This window comes from Panthera pardus, unplaced genomic scaffold (genome assembly GCF_024362965.1).
Source record: "Panthera pardus isolate Hobbes unplaced genomic scaffold, ASM2436296v1 HiC_scaffold_15, whole genome shotgun sequence".
Taxonomy (NCBI): Eukaryota; Metazoa; Chordata; class Mammalia; order Carnivora; family Felidae; genus Panthera; species Panthera pardus.
This window is the reverse complement of record NW_026526710.1, coordinates 16,750,943-16,771,611: the sequence shown is the minus strand read 5'-3', so window position 1 is coordinate 16,771,611 and position 20,669 is coordinate 16,750,943. Positions and strand designations below refer to the sequence as shown.

At 57.7% G+C, this 20,669-nt stretch overlaps 1 protein-coding gene across 2 annotated transcripts; it reads right to left on the bottom strand.

The window, feature by feature from the left end:
- Positions 1–1,217: 1,217 nt before the first annotated feature.
- LIF (LIF interleukin 6 family cytokine) lies at positions 1,218–18,606 on the bottom strand. 2 transcript variants are annotated; one of them, XM_053902175.1, is made up of 5 exons: positions 17,933–18,606; positions 9,969–12,265; positions 7,606–7,725; positions 5,607–5,785; positions 1,218–4,894 (listed from the first exon to the last, which is right to left on the bottom strand). In XM_053902175.1, the coding sequence occupies exons 3-5, from the start codon at positions 7,622–7,624 to the stop codon at positions 4,484–4,486; spliced, it is 609 nt and encodes a 202-aa protein (XP_053758150.1). In that variant the 5' UTR covers positions 7,625–7,725; positions 9,969–12,265; positions 17,933–18,606; the 3' UTR covers positions 1,218–4,483. The 2 variants fall into 2 exon arrangements, with proteins under 2 accessions (XP_053758150.1, XP_053758149.1); XM_053902174.1 differs by lacking the exon at positions 9,969–12,265.
- Between the last annotated feature and the right edge of the window lie 2,063 nt (positions 18,607–20,669).

Here is a 20,669-nt window from a genome sequence, read left to right as displayed (position 1 = left end):
GACTGCAAGGTGGCCTTTCTCAGACTTGGATAGCCACACAAATCCCCTGGGATCTTGTTAAAAGGCAGATTCCTATTCAGCAGGTCTGGGGTGGGGGTGGAAGCAAGATTCTGCGTTCCTGATCAGCTCTCAGGTGAGGCCAACGTAGCCCAGTGTCGTGGGTCAAGGCCCTTCATTGCACAGACAGCAGGGAGGACCACCGACTGAGCCCCCTGCTGACACCCAGTGCAGTGAGTGCTCTCTCCACCTTGGCCTCTGGCACCTTCTATGTGCCTCTTTCATCACTCACATCCTCCCGGATGTGCTCAGTCATTGTCCCCACTGGCCCTTGAGCTTCAAGAAGGCCTGGACTGTATCCTATTCACCTTTGGAACCCAACACAGGACCTGACGCTTATAAACGCTCATGAAAGAGCAAGCAGGTGACTCTCAGAAAAACTGCCCGGATTCTCAAATGAATCTCAGCTGGGGGAGCCCCAAGACCCAAACCCCAGAGCCTCTATGTCTATGGCTATCTGGTCCCAACCTCCCTTATTCCCCAAGGAAGGAGTTCCAGGAGGCTAGGAAGAAGGTTGCAGTGGAAGGAGGTCCCCACATGTGAAACAGACAGAGGGACAGGATAGCAGCGTTCATTATGGGAGGGCTGCTTAGGCCTAGAAGAGCCGGACAGAAAACCCCCGTCCCGGCCCCAGCATCCTGCACAATTCTGGACAGGACCCTTACTTAGATTTCCTGTTCCAAAGTCATTCATGCCTATGCCCTTTAGCTCCCCTTGGACGGTCACTGGGCCATTCCTTGAGGACAGCAGCTGGAATTTTCTAGATCCCTGAAGTTCCATGTAGCAGAAAGAGCATGAGATTTGGAGCTCAGGGGTGGTGCTAAACACTCTGCCAATAGGACCCCTGGCAAGTGGCTTTATCTGTCTGAGCCTCAGTTTCTCCCTCTGTTAAATGGCTCTTAGAGACTCATGGGGCTACAGTGAGAGGGCTGGGGCCTTTCTGGGCAACACTTCAGGGTCTGGAACCCACCCACCTTGTTCCACCTGTGCCTGTTCTGCCCACCACCCCCATGCACCCATGCCAGCACCCTTGCCCGGTGGAAGTGCCCCCCTCTTCCCAACCGCCTGCCCTTTGTCGAGCAGAACTCCACTCAGTTGGGTGGAGAGACAGTCTCGGCCCCTCCAGCCCCATCTTCCCACATCAATACAGTCTGGAGAGCTTGCCAAGAGCAGATTCTTTATTAATTTCTCTTTTTTCTTAAAAAAAAAGTATTCCTTCAGTATAAAAAATAAATATTTTAAATATGACATTGAATAAATAAAAATAATCTGTCAGTATGAAACATTCCCACAGGGTACATTCATCAAAGAGGAATTTGTCCCGCAAGGCCAAGTCCTGTCCAGTAGAAAGGAAGGAGGGAAACACGGAGGGACAAACGGAGCCAGCAGTGCGAATGGGAGAGATGTCCAGGTACTGGAATCGAGGTGGGGGGGTGGGGGTGATCTAAAAGGACCTCTGTACCATCTGAAGGGAAATTCTCACTTGATTCCAGCCTCCAACCCCACATGCTGTGTCTATTCTGGAAAGTCAGCAAGGTGGGGTGGGATTGCTTCAGGAGGAAGGAGTTGGGGGAGTCCCCAAAGAGGGGCAAGGAGAGGAAGAGGAGAGACAAATAAACCAGCGGTGCTCTTTTTGTTTAAAATGTTTTTAAATAAATAAAGTCCCCAATATTCCTTTGTCCATAAATTACAAAATGACTGTCCTACCCCCTCCTCTGCTGACAGCCTCTCCCTTCTCCTCTTGACCCAGGATGCAGGTGTGGGTCCACACCAGCAGATGAAAAACGAGGAAAAGGGCAGCTTCCTGCCCTGCAAAGCTTTTTCCACACAGAAGCTCCATAATTCCAGGATGCTGTGCAAAGTGGTCTTCTGGATTGGTTCTAGAAAGAGAGCTGAGGATGGGGGCTGAGGGGCAGGGCAGGAAATAGGGGCAGGAAGGGCAGAGGCAGGAAGAGGGAGGCAGAGGGTCCGTGTTGGGCTCAGGGAAGGAGGTCCCCTTGGTCCCTGGGCCTCAGAGGCTGCCCAGGTGGGCTCAGCACTGGGAGTCGGTGTACTCAAGGTGATGGGATGATTAGGGACTCAGCTGGCCCCAAGCCTTCTGAGCCGTGTTCACCAAAGAGCAGGGAGGGCAGCAGGCTCAGACACTGGATGAGGGTGAGTGTGACCCAGATGAAGACAGCCTCAGAAAGAGGTTCGTGGTCTCCTCTGCCACCCGCCACAAAATAGCCTTGCCAATGGGACGGACAACTCCCAACTCTGCACCCCTGCCTTGCCCCCTGCCCCAGGAGTCAGGACCCGCCTGCTGCCTCACCACCTGCCACCTGGTGTGCATGGGTAAAGTGCTCAGAGAAGACAGAGAGGTGCAAAGTGAGTGCAAAGTACCATAATCACATTGGCTGAACCACTAGGACCGCCACCAGCTTAGGGTTTGAGAAGAAGCCAGAATGCTGCTTTTAGCAGCTGCCCCAGCTCTGCACCCCCTCCCTTGCTCCCAGACTGGAGGGCGTTTCTCCACTAGCCTGGCCCCAGCACAAAGGAAAGGATCGGATTCCCTGCCTGGGAGCCCAGACATGGGTGGGGGCGTGGGGGGAGGTGGGGCAGCAGGGACCACAGCTTCCTGGTCCTCGGCCCAGGGCCTCCCTGTTCTCCTCTCTGGAGCAGGGAGCTCCTCCCTGCACCACCCCAGCTTCCCAAGGTCCAGCCAGGCCCACTCGTCCTTTGTGGGTGTTTGGGCCACCCGAGAAGGAGCTTCCCCACTGTGTGCAAGCATGCTGGGCACTGCATGTGGATGTTCCAGAGCCCCTCAACTGCTGGCTTAGAGGCAGCTTGGAGACAAGGAAAGAGCAGCAGAGCAGGCCACCAGGAATGCCTTACCCAGTGCTCTAGGAGCACCATTTCAACGACGAATGTTGCCCCTGATCACAATTCCAGGAGGTGCCAGAAAACACAGTGTTGAATGAGCCCCCTGGAGCCAACCAACATGGCAGCCCTGTGGAAGGCCCCTGGCCACTCCACAAACTGGCCCGGCCTGCCTTGCAGCCAGGACCCTGATACCCCCAGAGCAAGTCACATTTGGGATGGGGTATGGAGCTGGGTCCCCTGCTCCCCTCCCCCACCAAGGCTGACCAGTTTTCTCAGATCCTGACCCTCCTCTGAGCTTCACCCGTAAGGCTTATTCCACTTGTAACATCCTTGACTTCTGGACCAGTCCCTGCTAAGGCCTGGCCCTGGCTCCTATAGGAGCCATCATATTATTTCTGTTGGGTAGGAAGCAGGGAAAGGGGAATTAACTTTGCCATTTAAAGCACCAATAAGTTAATATAAATAGGACATCATAATAAATAGACAATCATGCTGGGTCAGACACACAGCACTCTTGGCTCTCAGGCTTCTCTGAGACCCTGACCTCAGGTTTTGCTGTTCCCTTGCCCTAGGAACCAGAGATGACCTCTGGGCCCCCTCAAGTACCTTTGTGTGACCTCACAGGGCCTCCCTGGGTCCCAGATGTGAGCTGCCACTCTTAACTACCTAGTCCTTCCCATCCCTTATAGACCATTGCCCAGAAGGAAGAATCTGGGTCCCCTCAGAACCTCCTCAGCTGACTTTGCCACCTGCCCACCTCCACAAACCCTACCTCCAGGTCCAGCCACCAGACCCTGGCCATCCCAGGCTTCAGGAAAGCCTGCGGGCAAGAGGGAGAGCTTGTCAAAGCTTTCCGGACCTCTCTTCCTTCCCAGGCCCGAAGGTGGCCTCTCTGCCTCCCTAGGAGCCTGAATGCCAGCGAGCTCATTCTGGAACTTTCTGCCTCATAGTCCAGTCCCTAGGCCTGACCTCTCCAATCATGCTCAAGAGAAGGAGCATCTCAAACCAGAACTCCCTTCTCTAACTTCCTCTCGCTATACTTGTAGGGGCCAAGGAGTCCTCAGGACCCCAGTTCCTCTGGCCTGCCCAAGCCCAGTCAAACCTTCCAAAACCTACATTAAGGGGCAGCAAAGGCACCAATGGTGGTCATTCTGCGGGGCTGGGAGAGTCCCCTGACCCCTGCTGTCTTGCCCCATGGTCAGGGTCACCATGGACAACTTGTACAGTTTTCTCACAAAGTCCCTGGCCAAGGGGACAAGTGGGGACAGAGGTCCAGCCCATAATCCCCTGACCAGCCCGACACCCTAGTGCCTGGCTGCAGTCTCCCAGAGGAAGGGGTGCCTTCTTCTAATTGGCGCTGTAGATAGGCCCTGCCTTTGGGTGTTTTGATTCTGCTCGGCTTCATCACAGCCCACCTAGAGGGGAATGGACTGGCCAGAAACCCCTCGGGGTCTGCCAGCAGTCCCCACTTGGGTCTGGTGATGCTCTGGGCCCTGGGCACAGTTTGAGAGCTGCCTGAGCCTAAGATCTCAGGTCACTCACTGCATGCTTCAAGACCTCCTGTCTAGAAGGCCTGGGCCACCACAGCAATGACCTGTTTATACTTCCCCAGGAGCTGACAGCCCAGCTTCTTCTTCTGAAAGACGTCCTTGCCTGAGGTGTCAGGGCCATAGGCCACGTCCACGTGGGCCACATGATACTTGTTACACAGGCGGCAGAGCACGTTGCTGAGGAGGCCCCGCATGATGTCTGCAGTGGCGTTCAGCTTGCTGTGGAGGCTGAGGGCATTGGGATTGAGGACCTTCTGGTCCCGGGTGATGTTGCCCAGGGAGGCACCAAGGTAAGCGATGATGCGGTACAGCTCCACTAACCGGGTCTTCTCTGTGCCGTTGGCATGGAATGGCGGGAAGTCCGTCACGTTGGGGCCGCACAGTTTGTCCAGGTTGTTGGGGAACGGCTCCCCCTGGGCCGTGTACTGAGGAGCAGAGAGGGAGAGGGGAGGTGATGTGGGGGTCAGGGACGCGTATTTCAGCCTGGCCACCAAGCCTCTGGGTGAGCTCTTGGGTCTCAGTTTCCCACCTCTGGCACAGAGAGCTGACTACTTGCCCCGTAGGCATCTTGGGATTGTTATGAGAGCCCAGAATAATCGTGGTGTGAACACACTTGGTAAAGAATCAAGGGCCACACCAGCAGCAAGAGCATCAGGGGACTGAAGGGAAACACCACGTCCCACTTCTTGTGGGCACACCACGCACACTTGCTCTTTCAACCCACCGTCCTCCTCTTCTTCCTCGGCGGCTTTGCGCCTCCAGACACCCGCAGCCCACTTTCCCAAAAGCATCTCTCTGGCCCCCCTACTTCCTCTCTGTCTCTCATCGGCCTTCTGCTCCATGTGGGGGAGGAGTCCCTAGACCATCAGTGCCCGACCTTTCCCTTCTCCCCCGGCTCTGCCCAGGATGAACTGGGCACCTTGGGAAAGTGGCTTCCAGTCTCAGAGCCTGGGTTGAGGGAGGGGTGGGGGGCTCAGAAGCTGTGGGAGTCCACATGTGGTTGAACCAAGCCCTTTCCCCATTCTCTCCTTCCAGCTCCAAAAGCTCTCTTCCCTGACCAGCCCCGACAGCCCAGGTCAGTGCAGCGGCCCTCCCCCCTCCCTCCCTCCTCTCTCAGGACCTGGAAGGGGGACTTACATAGAGAATAAAGAGGGCATTGGCACTGCCATTGAGCTGCGCCAGTTGGTTCCTGATCTGGTTCATGAGGTTGCTGTGACATGGGTGGCGTGTGGCACAGGTGGCGTTGACAGGGGTGATAGGAAGGGGGCTCCCCGCCCCATGTTTCCAGTGCAGAACCAGCAGCAGGGGCACGACTCCTGGGAATAGGCAGGAAGGAGCCATGAGCAGGGGGTAGGGGGCGGGCAAGGGGGCTCATGGCAGAAGATGCGCCTCATCTCCCCAGGGACACCAGTGCCCTGGCTCCCCCTCCGGCTCTATCTGCCCCTGGTTGCTTCTGGTTTTCATGAGGTCACTGCATCTGTTTCTATGTCTCTCTCTCTCTAGCTCTGCTTCCCTCCACTTTCCCAGTTTTCCCTTCTCTTGCCTGAGAGGACACGAGCTGTTCCCACCAGCGGGGAGCTGGGTTCAGGGTGACACCAACCACCCAGCCCTTTCCCCTGAGGCCTCCTGCCCCTCTGGGTGGAAGGGACCATGCCCCAGGCCCAGCGAGTCTCAAGAAAAAGAGAGGCCCCTATCTTCCCACCTCGAAGGATGGTCCAGATTCCTGCACATTGTTTCATGCTCACTGACCCACTGCGGGCCACGTCTCCCAGATGGGGACCCCTTGGGACCCTGGTGGGGGAGGGGGTGGATTTTCTGTTGACACTCTTCTATCCTTTAAACCTGTCATTTGATTCTGACTTCCAGGGTCATTTGTCCCCTAATTTTGCCTGCCACCCTCCCCCATCTCTTCTATAGCTTTCCTTCTCCAAATGTGGCCACTCGCCTATCTAGGACCTTCAACCCCACCCCAATTCTGCAATTCTGCCCCCTCTCCAACCCCGAATCATCATTCAGAATTTCTTGTCCCCCCCCCCCCCCCACACACACACAACCCCGGCACCTGCTCTGCACAGCTCCTGCCTCCATGCCATCCCCTCTTGTCCCAGGCCCTGGGTTAGGACAAGGAAAATCCTGGGGTCCCACAGGCCCTCAGAGCCTTAGGGAGGCAAAGGAAATGGTGCAACCAGAAAAGAGAAAAGGGAAAAGGTCACAGGCAGCCAGGTTGGCGGGGGAGGAAGGAAAGTGAAAGGTGACAGGAGAGCTGGGAGCTGTCCGGGCCTGTCCTGGGTCGCCCCTCCCTCCCAAGGCGCCTGCTTCCCCTATTTACTCTCAGGTCCCTTCCGAGGGGCTTCTCCTGGTGGCCCACCAGCAGGAGCTGGGGGTCTGCAGACCAGTGAGGCTGGAGAACCGGTGAGGCTGGGGTGAAGGGGGGTGCTGGAGCGCCTCAGGGATCTCCCCTGCTGGGACAGTGGCAGCCTCAAGTTCACTTCTCCTGGGTCCCCTGTTCCTCCCAACATCCCCAGGCAGCTCTGAGGCCCCCGGGATGGTCGGGGGCCCCCCACACCCCCGGCTCACCTAGCAAAGACCACAGCTTTCCAGGCACTAGCAGATGGAGGCGGCACCTGCTTCCGTCCCCGCCGGAGTTTGCAAGCTGCTCGGCGGCCGGTGCCCCTCCCTGGGAGCAGCCCGGGACGCGGTTGGAAAAGAGAAAGCGGAAAGACAGAAAGAAAGAAAGAGGGAGGGTGAATCGGGAGAAAGCGGAGCGGGAAGAGCAGCAAGGGAGAGTGGCAGGAACAAGGAGGAGGAGGAGGAGGAGGAGGAGGAGGAGGAGGAGGAGGAGGAGGAGGAAGCGGAGGAGGTGGAGGAGGAGCAGGAGGAAGGCTTCGGCAGCCCCCTCCGTTGCCCGCCAACCTGCTGGCCCCCGGGCAGGCTGGGCGCGCGGTGCCGGGACCATGTGTCTGCGCTCGCTCCCGGCCGCCACCCAGCGCCTCCGGCAGCCCAGGCCGGTTGCACGGGTGCCCCGAGCCCGTGTGTCTGAGGCGGGTGGGTGTCCCGTTCGCGATCGCCAAGTGCCCCAAGCTGCCGCAGCACCGGCAGTGGGGCGCGGAAGCCGGTGCGGGGCGGGTGGATTTACCTGCCGCCAAGACCTTCATTATGGGCTGGACTCCAGAGGGCCTTGGAGGAGACCTTAGATGCCGGCAGTTTTCAGAGATTCATGCTCAACGGGGAATTTGCCTGATTTATATACTGGAGCCTGTGTTGTAAGACAGAGAGAGAAACAGCTATATTTAGCAGGGATCCCCGTCCAGGAAGTTGTTTGAGGTGCATCATAGGAAATTATGAATGGAAGAAAGTGAGAGTTGAGGGGGGGGGGAGTGAAGGGGGAGGGTGGAGAGAGCAGACTTTTTCCCTCTTCTAAGAATTTGATTGATAAAATTATAATGATAATGAACTCTTCTACAAAACAGCCTGTGGTTTTCCTGAATGGCTCGCCCTAGGAGTTGTTTGAAGTTGGAGAGGGCAAGGAGGGTTCCCAGGCCGAGTCATCGGGGTCCCCGTGGCTGTAGGTGCTCCAGACAGCCCTGACTCACCTGGGTTTGGGGAGGTGGCTTGACCATAGGCAAGCAGATGGAGGCTGGCACCTGTGGCCCCCTGATCAAGGGATTTTGGGGGCAGTGGGGAGGAGGCAGGCTGGGGCTTGGCTGAGAAGGAGGCTCCAGGAAGAGGGGCTGGGGCCCTGCTTGGACTTTAGACAGTAATAAAGCAGAACTGAACGTGGGCACCTCAGAGGTAGCCTCCTCCAACCTGCCCATTGCCACTGGGCAAAATGGGGCTCCAAAGGCAACAGGTTGCCCAGAGTTCCACAGGGTAGGACCTCCTGACCACCATCAGCAAGCCTGCATTGCTGACCGCAGGTGCCTGTGAGGCTGGGCAGGGGCTGGGAAGATGGGGAGGGGAGAGGTTGCTGTGACTTAGTAGTTCCTTGGGGACAGCCTGAGAAACTTCTGGGAAGGTGTTGTGTGTCCGGGGTTTACCTAAACTCTGCAACCCCAGCTTGCCCTTCAGGGGAAGGTGGTCCAGTGTTTCCATTCTGGAGGGACACCTGAAGCAGAGACCCAGGTTTCTTCCTCAGGATGCTGAGGGCTGGCCGGGGACGAGAGAAATAGCTTGCCCCTCAAAACCTGCCTTGGAAGCCCCTTGGGGCTCAGCCTCAGAGAATAATGGTGGCCCTCAAAAGGTGCCTCTAAGGTGTCTGTAAGGCAGGGTCACAAATTCTGGTGTCTATCATGGCCAGTTAGATTTGTAAATGAGTGAGGAGAGGCAGGAAGGAATGGTGGGGACCAGGGTAAAATGAGCACATGGACAGCTCCCCGCAAAAAGCATTTCCAAAAAATGATATGAGTGAATGCTGGCCAGAGAACACATATCTGGCACCACACTGTCCCCCCAAGTTGTCAGGGGCACCCTTTGTCCCAGGAGATGTCTCATTCCCCTAGGGCCGGCCTGACCCCAACCAGAAAACAACGTGGGAGAGTTGGTTTTCCAAGACCAGGGAGACGCACAGCTTTTCCCTGACCCCCAACACCCTGTACTCACCCCCTCACCCATCCCCCATGCATGCCCCCAGCTCCTGCCTCTTGCCACATCCCGGACCTGCCCAGCCACGCGTTCCTCCCTCATCATGCCAGGACGAGCCCTCGTGCCTGCTGCGGTCGGTCCCCCTGCCCCCACACACACCCTGCCCTCTCCAGGCTCACTTCCCTCATGCTCTCCCAGCAGGGCCTGGGATGTGGGGTGATAAAACTGCCCATCCCAGCTGGCACTTCCCAGCAGGAAGGAGGCTGGTAGAGTCCAGACTGGCTCTCCTTCCTCTTCCCTACCTTCCCCCTGGTCTCTTCCTTGGAGGGCCATAGAAGACCCCACCTGGTACTTGCTCCTCCCATGCACCTACTGTGGGGTGGGCATAGGCCCCCAGGAGGCCCACCTACCCCAGCCTAGCTCGGACGACCCCAACGGCACTCCTCTACTCTCCCGCATGAGGGCCTGACATGAACACAGAGCACATCAACATGAACGCTGCATCAGCCTCCAGTCCTAAAGCCACATCTCCTGGACCCCTGTCACCTGACTCAGCCTGGTGCTTCTGATGTGGACCCCAAATCCATTTGACCAAGGCCCCACCGTGGCCCCATCTATGGATCCCCTTGTTCCCCTACCTGAGACTCTCACTAGGTGCCCTGATTTTCCTAGAGGCTGCGACCCTGTGCTGCCACTCTCCTGCCCCTGTCTCTTCCCTGCATCCTTCTGAGTGTCCGGGTCCTCGTACTGTCTTCTGGCTCCCCAGGTCCCGCTCCAGCCCGACAATCCACCCCCAGTCACCATGTAATCTCAGCCCCACCCCACAGGAAACAGGAAGTGGGGGCAGAGTCTAGAAGATATTTAACTCCCTCCCCAACCGGCTCCCTTCCCATGCCTCAGTTTCCCCTCTCACGGTACCTGACTTGGTCCATGCTCCCCAAGAGCTGTGGGCCCCTTGGCACCCCAGGCCCAGCCTCCCTTTCCTGTCCATGTCCAGGCACCACCTGCACCGGCCTCTGGGGGGAAGCTTGGGCAGGGTCTTGGAGCCGCCAGGCTGTGAGCTGCCTGCAACGTGGCCTCGGTCCCCAGGAATCGGCCGCCCAGACCGCGCTCCAGGCCAGCTTTGGTCTCCTGGAGTTTGTTTTCTTCCCTCCCTCTCTACACTGTGTGTGTGTGTGTGTGTGTGTGTGTGTTTTCCCCTCGGCTTCCTCACGGAAGGCATCCTCCCTTCTTGGCTGCATGCTCCCAGGGTCGTGACCCCAGGCCCCACCCTGGAGTGGCAGCCCCAGCTCAGCCCCTTCCAGCTGTGACTTCATCCCCAGCCTGTCCTGCTCCTGCACCCTGGCCTGCTGGGGATTTGACCTGCCTCAGAGTGAGGGGGACAGGAAGGGTCCACATGGGACCCCTTCTCCGCCTGGGCAGGGCACTGCCAGGTCAAGGTCCCAGGGTGCTGTCTCCAGGTGGCTGTGCCAGCCACTTGCTCATCTCCTCTCCAGGAAGTAAGCCCATGTGTCTACCTTCCCTGGGCCCCTCAGGTCTCTTTCTGTCCAACACAGTCTGCTGCATGTGGCCATCCAGGCCTCCTTTTCTGCTGATTCTTACCCTCCATCCATAAGCCTCTCCTAGAAAGTCACAAGTGTTTTATTTTTCAGATGGGGAAACTGAGGCTTGGAGAAGTCAAGGCACTTGCCCAGGGCCATGCAGAGACAATACAGCAGGGTCTGGAACCCAGGTCTCTGGCTTGCAGGCCACGGTGATGCCAGAAGCACCTCCCACTCTGAGGAAAGAAAAGGTTGATGAGGAACACATAGGCCACTTCTTCCAGGATGTCTCCCCTGCACACGGCCCAGACCGGCTCGAGTCTGCCTCATCCTGCCTGCTCTCCTTTCAAGTGGAGACAAGTCTTATTCCTTGCTCTTCGAGGGCTTGGATGGGGTCTGGTACTCATTTGTACTCTTGACAGCATCTGGCTTAGGGTTACACCAGAATAGATGCTAAGTAGCTTTTAAATGCATTTCACAATTTCCAAAAGCTCTCTGTGCCAAATGTCTCGTGGAGAGACGTTGTGGAGCTTCGTGGTTTGAAGCGTGGACTTTGGCCTCAGTCAGAGCCAGGTTGGAGGTTTGGCTTTGCCAGTTATGAGCTGGGTGACTTTGGAGAAGTGAGCACCCTGGGGCCTCAGTTTCTCCATCAATAAAATGGGAATAATGGTACCTACGCTGTGGGTTCGCCGTGAGGTGTCAGGGCTCAGCACAGTTCTGGGCACCCAGCAAGCCCTCTATACGTCAGCATTGATTCCTACCAGGTGAGGATCCTTACTTCACCCATGAGGTAGGGGGTTTTGTCCCCATTTTACAAATGAGGAAAATGGGCACACTCCAGGGCTGAGGGAGAAAAGCTGAGAGGATAATGGAGGCAGGACACCCTTACAGACCCTTGAGGGACACCCCGGGGAGATCAGACAGCTTACATGGGGGGGGATGGCATGGCAGTCCGCTCACTCCCCCCTTGTCCCCTCCTGGCCCCTGACCACCCCCACCCCAGGCCTGAGCTGAGGACAGCAGCTGACCCCGGGCTCACCGCCCCCAGGAACTGATTCACCCCCAGGCCCCATCTGAGAAGGAAGGAGACATAGCTCAGCTCAGAGGGGCTTGAATCACCAGCCGCCCCCTGCGGAGCCCCAGGGGGGGATGCGGGGGCGGGGGCCAGCCCCCTGCCTGTCTGTCTGTCTCTTTCCTGGGCCTCGGGGCACTCAGGGGAGAGGGCAGTGTGGCAGTGGCCATCGGCAGGGGGGTGGCTGGGAGGTACCCTCACAGTCAGGCATCCTGTGTGGGCAGCCAGTAGCGGTTACTCACCAGGTAAGCAGCTCTCTGGGCATCGGGGAATTCCCCAAGACCAGTGACCCAGAAACAGTGCTCCGGGCAACCCCCACTGCCCAGGCCAGCCCCCTCCTTCCTTCACCATCCCCTCCCCTGTGCCCAGCTAAGATCTCAGTTCTCTGAAAAACCAACCAGCAGCTGCTCTTAGCCACCAGCTTTGCCCAGCCCCGTGCCTTGATGTTCCTATTTGGGAAATGAGCTCAGGGGAGTCAGATGGGCCCCGGGGAGGAAGGTGGGGGTCAGAGGCTGTGGTCCAGGACTAGGGCAAGTGAGGGGCAGCCAGAGTAGACAGGAGCAGCTCAGGAATTCCTGGCACAGCGCTGGAAGTTGGGTGTCCTGTCCAAAAAGGGAAAAGCACCTCATTATTCAACACTTGAGAAGTGAAAGTGTAGCTACACCTGTGGCCCCAGCCGGCAGCCCGCAGTACCACGAAACCATCCACATGCCCTTGTGGACTTTCCTGTGGCCCAGGGCTCCGTCTTGCAAGTCAAGCTCGGGCCAGCCAGGACTACGCTGGTGGTGGTGCCCATGGGTAAAGGTGTGGCTTAGAGCCAGGCGAACCTGGGTTCAAATCCTACCCACACCACCTACCAGCTGTGTGACCTGGGGCAACCGGCTTCCTTTCTCTGAGCCGTGATTTTCCCTCTGGAAGTAGGGAATCCTATAATGCTGTCGTGAGGATGTTAAGTGGGAAACACAGATAAAGTGCCTAACACGTGACGGTCATTCTAACCAGAGATCTGAGTGGTCACAGGAGGGGCTCAAACCCCAGCTTGAGTCAGGGGTTTGGGTCAGAGAGTTAGGCCAGAGAGGGCCCCTGGGTCAGTACACAGAGCATGGCATGGGTCCTGGGGGGACAGGCAGCTTTCCAGAACCTCAGCAGGGGAATAAGTAATACTTCCCACCTCAGCATTCTAGAGAGCCCAGCTGTTGTTAGGACTCTTGAGGCCCAGGCTCTGGGCATATAGTCTGCTCTTTCTCACCCTCACCCCATCACATCTCTGGCAGGGACCAACTATACCCCTCAGGGCCAAGCACAGGCCCGAAGCCATCCTGGCCTGCTTCCAACTGCCCCCATCATCATCCGGACATTTCCCGACTGGTTCTGCGTCAGGAATCACCCCCCTGGAGGTGAATCAGAGTGACTGCATTTTTTCTTCAATTCTGATAAAAGTTGCAAGGGAAGCAGCAGCCCACAGAGCCCTGATCCCATCACCAGCAGGGTCAGGAGCCTGCCTCCAAGGCCCATGTTGTTGCAGGAAGTCTGGTTCCACTCCGGGGTCTGCCCTCAGCATCTCCATCTTTAGAATGGGTTGCTCACCTCTCTCTTCATTCTTCAGCATACCCTCTGTAAACACTTTGCCTTCCTCCGGGCTCTCCCTGAGTCTGCAACTAGCTCGAGACTGTAGCAGGAACATGTCGAGAGCAATACTTTCTATCATGCTATAGGTTTCAGTGGCCTCTTAGCAGCCCATGGATTCAATTTGGAAGGCTTGCCGCAGCGCTTTCAAAACGGAAATGGAATGGCAAAATCACCGGGCATCGCCCTGAGCGAGGGCAAGCACCGTTCCACAAAACTTTTTTTCCCCGTTTTCTGTATGTGTCAGCGTGCGCATCATCTTCTGGTTGCAAGGTGCAATGTGTTTGTAACTGTGGGTCGCGGTCAACAACGTTTGTAAGCCACTGGTATCGATGATGAAAGCCAGGCCCTGAGGGGCTGAGGAGTGACTTGCTCAAGGTCGCTCAGCGGTTGGCAGCATGGGACTCATGACTTCTATGTCATCCGCCATCCCTTCCAGCTCAGGAATGGACGGGAAGCGCTGCAGGTGGGGCGGGGCGGGGTGGGGCGGGTGCTCCTGGTGTGGGGTGGAGGCCTGTCATCACCTTGTGTGGGACAAAGGCCCTCCTGGGCCCCAACCTCCCACTGTCCACTCCCTTCCGTAGCCTCAGACCCCCAGCTCCCCACCCCAACCTGCCCCACCTGGGTGGGGTGAGGACAGTCATGGGCCTTTCCTCACTCATCCACAGGAGCCCTTCATCCTCACCAAAGGCGGTGGCTGGAGCAGGGTAGCCTACAACCCAGAGGCTAAATCCGTGTCTGGGAGTGCCTGCCGGGCATCCCATGGGTCTGTCTGTCTGGGTCTGAATGGGCTCTCCAACGTGAGTGTAGCAAGGGCCTTTGTGTGTCTGCACATCTGTGTTCAGCCATGTCTGACCCTATAAATGTGCATGTGTGTGCCTGTGCTGGTCTGTTTGCTTGTGGGAGAGAGCTGAAGCATGCACATCTCCAGCTGACCTTGTGAGTCCTCTGTGTAACTGTGTGGATGTGTAAGTGACTGTGTGCGTGAATCCTGTACACGTATGCATCTGACCTTGTGTCTGTGTGAGTCTGTGCGTGGCAGGGGGTCTCTGTCACAAGCGGGGAGGCATGACCATGTGTGTGTGTGTGTGTGTGTGTGTGTGTGTGTCCTGAGTGTGTCTCCAAAATCCCTACCCCTCACCCTCCAGCTCCCGCCCCTGGGAACCGTGTGGCAGCCTCACGTCACGGGGGCCACCAGCAGCTGGTTTCCTCCCCACCCTGCCCCAGGCCCCCCCTGCCCTGGCCACCCTGACTCTTGGCACAGGGACAAAGCTGATGTCAGAGTTGAGCTGACAGCTTCCTTCTCCCACTGGATTTTCCAAAAGAGAGAGACCACAGCTCGGCTCCTATTAAATAATCATAGGGCCGGGGGTGGGGGGGGGGGGGTGGGGGAGGGTGGGGGGAGGAGGATGTTTCACTCAATGATTTCCTGAACTCAGAGGCAATAAACAGAACAGGAAGCAGCGCTGTGGACCCATTCAGCCTGAAACTGGCCAGCCAGAGGTGGGGCCCAGGCTCCCTCCCGAGTCAAGCTCACTGGAGCCACCCAACCCGACCCCAGAGATGATGTCAGGGAGGCAGTCAGGCCCTCTCTCCAAACTGTCCCTCAGTGCCTGCAGGGATTGAGGAAATGTTCTGAGGACGGTGGGTGGGAGGTGATAAGATGGAAAGAGCAGAGTGGCCCCCTCCCAGTGGGTGGGGATGATGGAGGGAACGAGGCCCAGTCAGGGTTGGACCATTCTCTTCCCTGGGAAGAGAAGAAAAGATGAGTTCCCTGAAGTCAGGGGAGGGACAGGACCAGGTAGGGGAGCAGCTCCTGGGGAGCAAGGAGAAGGCCAGGCCTCCCCCTGCCTCCCTCAGGCAATCTGGATATGATGCCTGTCTCCCACAAACCCTGCACCTGTGGGCCACTCCAGCCCTGCTCCCCACCCTTTCTGGGGCACATGGCTGGCACACTTCAAACCCCAAAGGCCACCGTGGGCCTCTGTCCCAATTAACATCCCCCAAAGCAAGCATTACAAAGTGCTTCCTAAAGCCCCCTATTAACTTCAGTCCTAGTCGGCACCTCCAAAGGAGGCATTTTAATCCTGTTTCACAGACATGGAAACTGAGGCTCAGAGAGCTGAATGTTTGCCCAAGGCCACACAGAGTGTGATGGAGCCGGTTCTCCCCCACACCCCCACAGCCTCCCCACAACAGGACCCAGGATGGCAGGTGTGGCCCGCAAGCCGGGCAGGGCCCACTGGCCACAGGGGCCATGGGGGTCCCTGGGATGTGTCGTCTCGAGGGAGCCCCTCCTTCTGCTTGGGCCGGTCACTCAGCTGCTTATCAGCCACAGGACTCCATGACACAATCCTGCTCTGATCTCCTGCCCAGCAGGGCCCCTTCCACCCCAGCCCCACCCCAGGACCCTGTTTCCGTTTCCTCCCTTTCTGGGTGGGACCAGGCCTGCCCCGGGATCAGAGTGGGCAGTTGGGAGAGCCAGTATCCCTGCCAGCCCCTCCGCAGCCAGGAGCTTCCACGTGCACTCCGGCCAGCAGGTGGCCAGCAGGGGACCCTCACAGAAGGAGGATGGTGGCCTATAGTTCCCCATCCTTAGACTCTCTTCTGAAAGCCCACTTCTCCCAAGAGGTCTGAGGAGGAGGAGGGAACTTAGAGACCATCATGGCCTCTCTTGGCCTCGGTGTCCCCACTTGTAAAGGGAAAAGTTTGGGAAGATGAGACTGAGAGGTGGGGGAGAACTAGGTGGGCTCAGCAACTGGCCAGACCTCAGGTCCAGTCATAGCTTTGACACTTAAGACCTGTGGCCCTCAGACAGGGGCCCTCATCTCTCAGACCTCCAACATCTACAAAATGGGACGGAACATCGTCAACCGGTGAGGGTAGCAACACCCTCTGGAAGGTGGGCCTAAGTTATAGATACTAACCTAGCTGTTAAAATTCCACAGGTGGGACCCAGAGAAGGGAAGTCACTCTTCCAAGGCCACAGGCCACATAGCAAATTAGTGGCACATCCCCCAACAGCATGTGTGTGGTTTGCCTCACTTGGACTCTCAGAGTTGGGAACCCTGAGTTTTAGTCCCCTTCGGTTGTGAGAATTCCAGAAGGAAGCTTCTTGGAGTCTCAGCTTCCTCAGCTGTAAAACAGTTCTAGAGAAGGCCATCAGTCTCAAAGGATCCAGAAACGGCTTTTCAAGATGTGGACTTTGGGGTCTGGTGGTGGAGGACAGAGAAAGTCTTCCAGGTGCCCTGGAAAGCTGGGCCCTGCAAGGTTGAGAGCTAGGTCCCTGACTCGGAGCCCTGCGTTCTCCTCCGCCCAGCCACTTAGGTCCGCTCCAAGCCGCGGGCTGCAGCGCCCCCCACTGCCCAGTCAGCAGCAGCCGCCTTGGCAAAGCCCCGGGATGGCGTTTCTCGCGCCGGTGCCTCCCCCAAGGGCTGGGCAGGGCGGTAATTGGGAGGGGGGATTGAGGAAGTGGGCGGAGATGCCTGAGGCACCGAATGGAGGGTAAGCAGAGGCCCTTGGCCAAGACCGGGGAAGAGGACACACGCTTGTGGGTCCTGGGCGAACCTTGGCCTGGCCCAGCACCTACGTGGGGAAGAGAAGAGGAGAGCCCCGAGTACCGGCCGCAAGGGGGCGCCAATGACCACACTCAGTGGGCTGGGGTGGGGCGGAGGGCCTGGATCCAGCTGGAGATCTGGAAGGAGGGAGTTGGGGACACCACCGCCCCTTCCCACCCACCTCGGGCCCCAGAACCACCTAGTTCACGTAGGACAGGCTCTGGGGACAATGTCCCCGCCATCCCGGAAGCTTCTCCACAGTCAGGAACTGCTGATGGCAAGATTGGGGTCCAGCCCCTTCTCAGGTTATTTGTGCCAAGGTGCCCTCTCCTCTGGTGCAGAGCTCTGCACAGACTTCAGTTGTGTTTTTCCTTTTTCCTCACCAAGCTGGTGCTTCCACAATTAGGCCCATCTTACAGAGTGAACAAAGCAGAGTGGTCGAGCCCTGTGCTTGACAAGGTCAAAAGTGTAGGAGCCGTGACCTTGACTGAGACACCCCAGAGCCTCCAGTGAGGGACTTCGCTTTGCCCTTCTCCCCAACGCATAGGCAGGCAGGATCCACCCCATGACCCACCACAGCCCCTTCTAAAGAGACAGGGACCCTCTGCCTGCCACATCTCCATCTGAGGAAAAACCAGGCTGCCATGGCCTCAGAACCCTCTACTTCTTTGGGGTAAAGGGAACTTGAGGGTCCCTTGGGAATCCAGGAATCAATACCCTGAAGAGAGGTGACCCTCTGGGATCACATAAAACCAGGATTCTGGCCTCCCCATCCAGTTGTCTCTCCTCCACTCTTCCGTGATCTTTAACCTTTAGTGACCCATAACACTTTCGAATCTAGCATCCGATCTATCCACTTTACCTCAACATCTTTGGTGAGATGGGCAGGGAATGTCTTCCCACGCCTGTTACACAGCTGGGAAGACTGAGGCTCGGAGAACTGTGCGGGACACCAGGTACCCCCCCCCCCCCCCAAACACTGGAGGATTTGCTGGTGCTGAGGATAGATTTGGGTGCTGGCATCTAACCACCCCCACCACCCCCCCCCTCCCCCGGTCCCAGCCCTGCCCTGTGAGGGAAGCCTACCGTGGTGTGTTCTTGCGCAGGACCCTCTGGAGTCTCACAGGTGTTTTCCAGGTCTTCAATGGGACACCATCGACTTCAGGGCCAGGCCTCCTCTGCTTCCCTCTCTTGCTGAATCTTCTCTGGAGACAGCTCCTCACACTGCCCCCCACTTGACTTCCCGTCAAGTGCCGCGTGGCCCTGAGGCTCCCCCCACTTCCACCCCACCCCCTGGCTGAAGGGCTGGGTGCAACAGGGGCAGAGAACCCCAGGCCCCTGGCCAGACTGTGCCTAACAGGGGCAGGATCTTCAGGGTGGCCAAGGGGGAAAAGTGGGGCTGCGGCTGGGGCTGGGGAGGGGGCGACCCTGTGCCCAATGCCCCTACCCAGTGCTGCGTGGCAAGGCCGCTGGGACCTGAGTCACAACTGACTGGGCCGCACCCAGCCTGCCTGGGTGACCCAGGCCAGCATAAGGCGATGACTGAGCAGCCCTCCGCATGACCGGCCGGGGTCGGCCTTAGGTGTTTTGACTCAGACCTGCCACAAGCCGTGTGCACCAGGGCCATGCCCCTTGTCCCTGTCCCCAGAAGAGTCACAGGGCCGCAGCTGTCCCCCTGGACACAGTGCCCCCCCCCAAGCCACCACACGCTTTCCGGACACCCACCTCAGAACCCCAGAGTCACCTGGCCCGTCTGGTTGGCCCTCCTCCACAGGCTCCAGGGCCCCACCTGCCCAACCCACCTCCCTGGAAGACCTTCGCCCCTCCCCGAGCCAGGGAGCAGAGCCCAGCCCTTGGGGCCGCCCCAGGAAGCAGGGAGTGGGGCTGGCCAAGTGGAAGGCCTCTCCAACGCTGACCATGGACTGTGAGCCTTGCCTCAGCATGGAAAAGGTGGTCTGTGTGCACTCTGGGTCCCAGGCCTGGTGTGGAGGGTAGGGGGTGCAGGGGGACAGGGGCACAGAGAGAAAAGCCATGAAGAGAGCAATAAGGAAAAAGGGAGAATGAGAGAGAGAAAATACAGAGAACGTTGCTTGTGCACCTGCTCAGTAACCGCTTACGATAATGCCGAAATAGTGCAGTATTTGTGTGGTCTCCTGGGAAATCTGTCACAGCCAGGGCGGTGGGCCAGTTCAGCCCATTGTACAAAGGGGAAAGCTGAGGCTCAACCCAGGAGGTCACACGGCTTTGAGGGCAGGGTGGCTGGGGGTTGAACTCATTTTATTTAACTCTCAAGTATTTTCTCATCCTTCGAGAAAGAGGAGGAAAAAAATCGCATTAGTAGTGGTGGACAGTGAAGGCCATGGAGGCGAAAAACCCGGCTCTGCCGTTTGCAAGCTGTGTTTGTTTTGTGGGTAGGTAGTAAGTGCACCCCATCCCCACCTTTTTCCAGCAGTGTCCCTGCCCTCTGGGACCCCTGTCCTGGGGAACTTTCCATCCTGTGTGTTACATGTAGTTGACTGAAGGGCTGTCACTTTGAAAACCTTGAAAAAGAAGAAGAAAATCTGGCTTCAAGCTGATGCCTGCAGCAAGGCCAGGACCACTTTATCTTCCTGAGCCTTTGTCCCTTCACATAACCACTGGAGACGAAGCATACACTGTGGGCCCACAGGGTATCACCACTCCAGGAAAATGTGCCTGTATAGGATCAGCTCCTTCTGTGGCACAAAAGCATCATTTGGGCCCCCACCCCACTGCCTGTCACAACAATGATTGTGGGAACCCCAGTCTCACCATCAGAGAAAGCTTATTCTGACTTGAGATGCAGACTCTAGAAATGTCACCCTGCAGGCTCTCTGTAGGCCACCTGTGGCCCCCAGGGAAGCCCCATAAACCCTTCTGGATGGGGGAATCAAGGAGGAGGGGGAATTCGAACTGGGGCTCAGGGCAGAAGGGTAGGAGGCTGAGGCTGGGAATGGAGGGGGGAAGTCCAGGCTTCAGGGAGGTCAGGATGCCTATATGGGTTAGGGAGACAGCAAAGCATGGCTCGAACACAGACATGAGTGGGCAAAGCTGGCCTGGCATGAGAACAGGGGCCTGGCATGTTACGATGAGGGGTTTGGAATTGGTACCACAGCAGTAGGACAGGAAGGAGTCTCTGAAGGTTTGGGAGCAGAAGATATGGTGGCAGTGACATTTTTGACCGTGTCCGGGAAGCCGGGACCTGGCTGGCTGTTGGGAGAGCAGGAGGCATGTGCCAGAGATGGGATGTGGGAGAGATCGAGGGACCTTGTGATCAACGGACAGGGGAGAAGCTGAGAGAGGTGACGGTGAGGACTGGGGCTCTGGAACCTCTGTGGGGGCAAATAGGAAGCAGAAATCAGGTGTGGGGTGGAGGTGACTTTGGCCCTGAGGCCTTTGGCACAGGGCTCCTGGCAGAGGTTCCTAGAAGTCGAGTCTGTAGGCTTGGGAGAGCACCAGACTAGAGATGGCAGTTTGGGGGCACCTGCAGCTGTGGTCTCATCAGGGTATGACATAGAGGTGACAAGTCCTCAAAGGTGGGACCCCTGAAACTCCCTCTCCAGATTCTGGAGCTCCCTGATCTGCTTCCTACGGAGTGGGTGCTGTTCCAGCTCTAAGTCAGACACCTCTCCTTAGGCTTATCCACAGAGTAAGGGGTTGGCAAGGGGCCCAGGCAGGGGTAGGGGGCAGCCACCCTGGGCTTCCCAGCTCTTCCTCCACAGACCAACCTCTGCTCACTCCGTGGGCAACCGCACGCCTGCCGCAGCGCCAGCTCCCCTTCTTCTCCGAGAACCTGAGCATGCCT

Coding starts and splice junctions, on each gene's coding strand:
- LIF (XM_053902175.1), bottom strand. Junction 4,895..5,606: donor ATGCCCTCTTTATTCTCTAT/GTAAGTCCCCCT, acceptor TCTGCTCCTCAG/TACACGGCCCAGGGGGAGCC.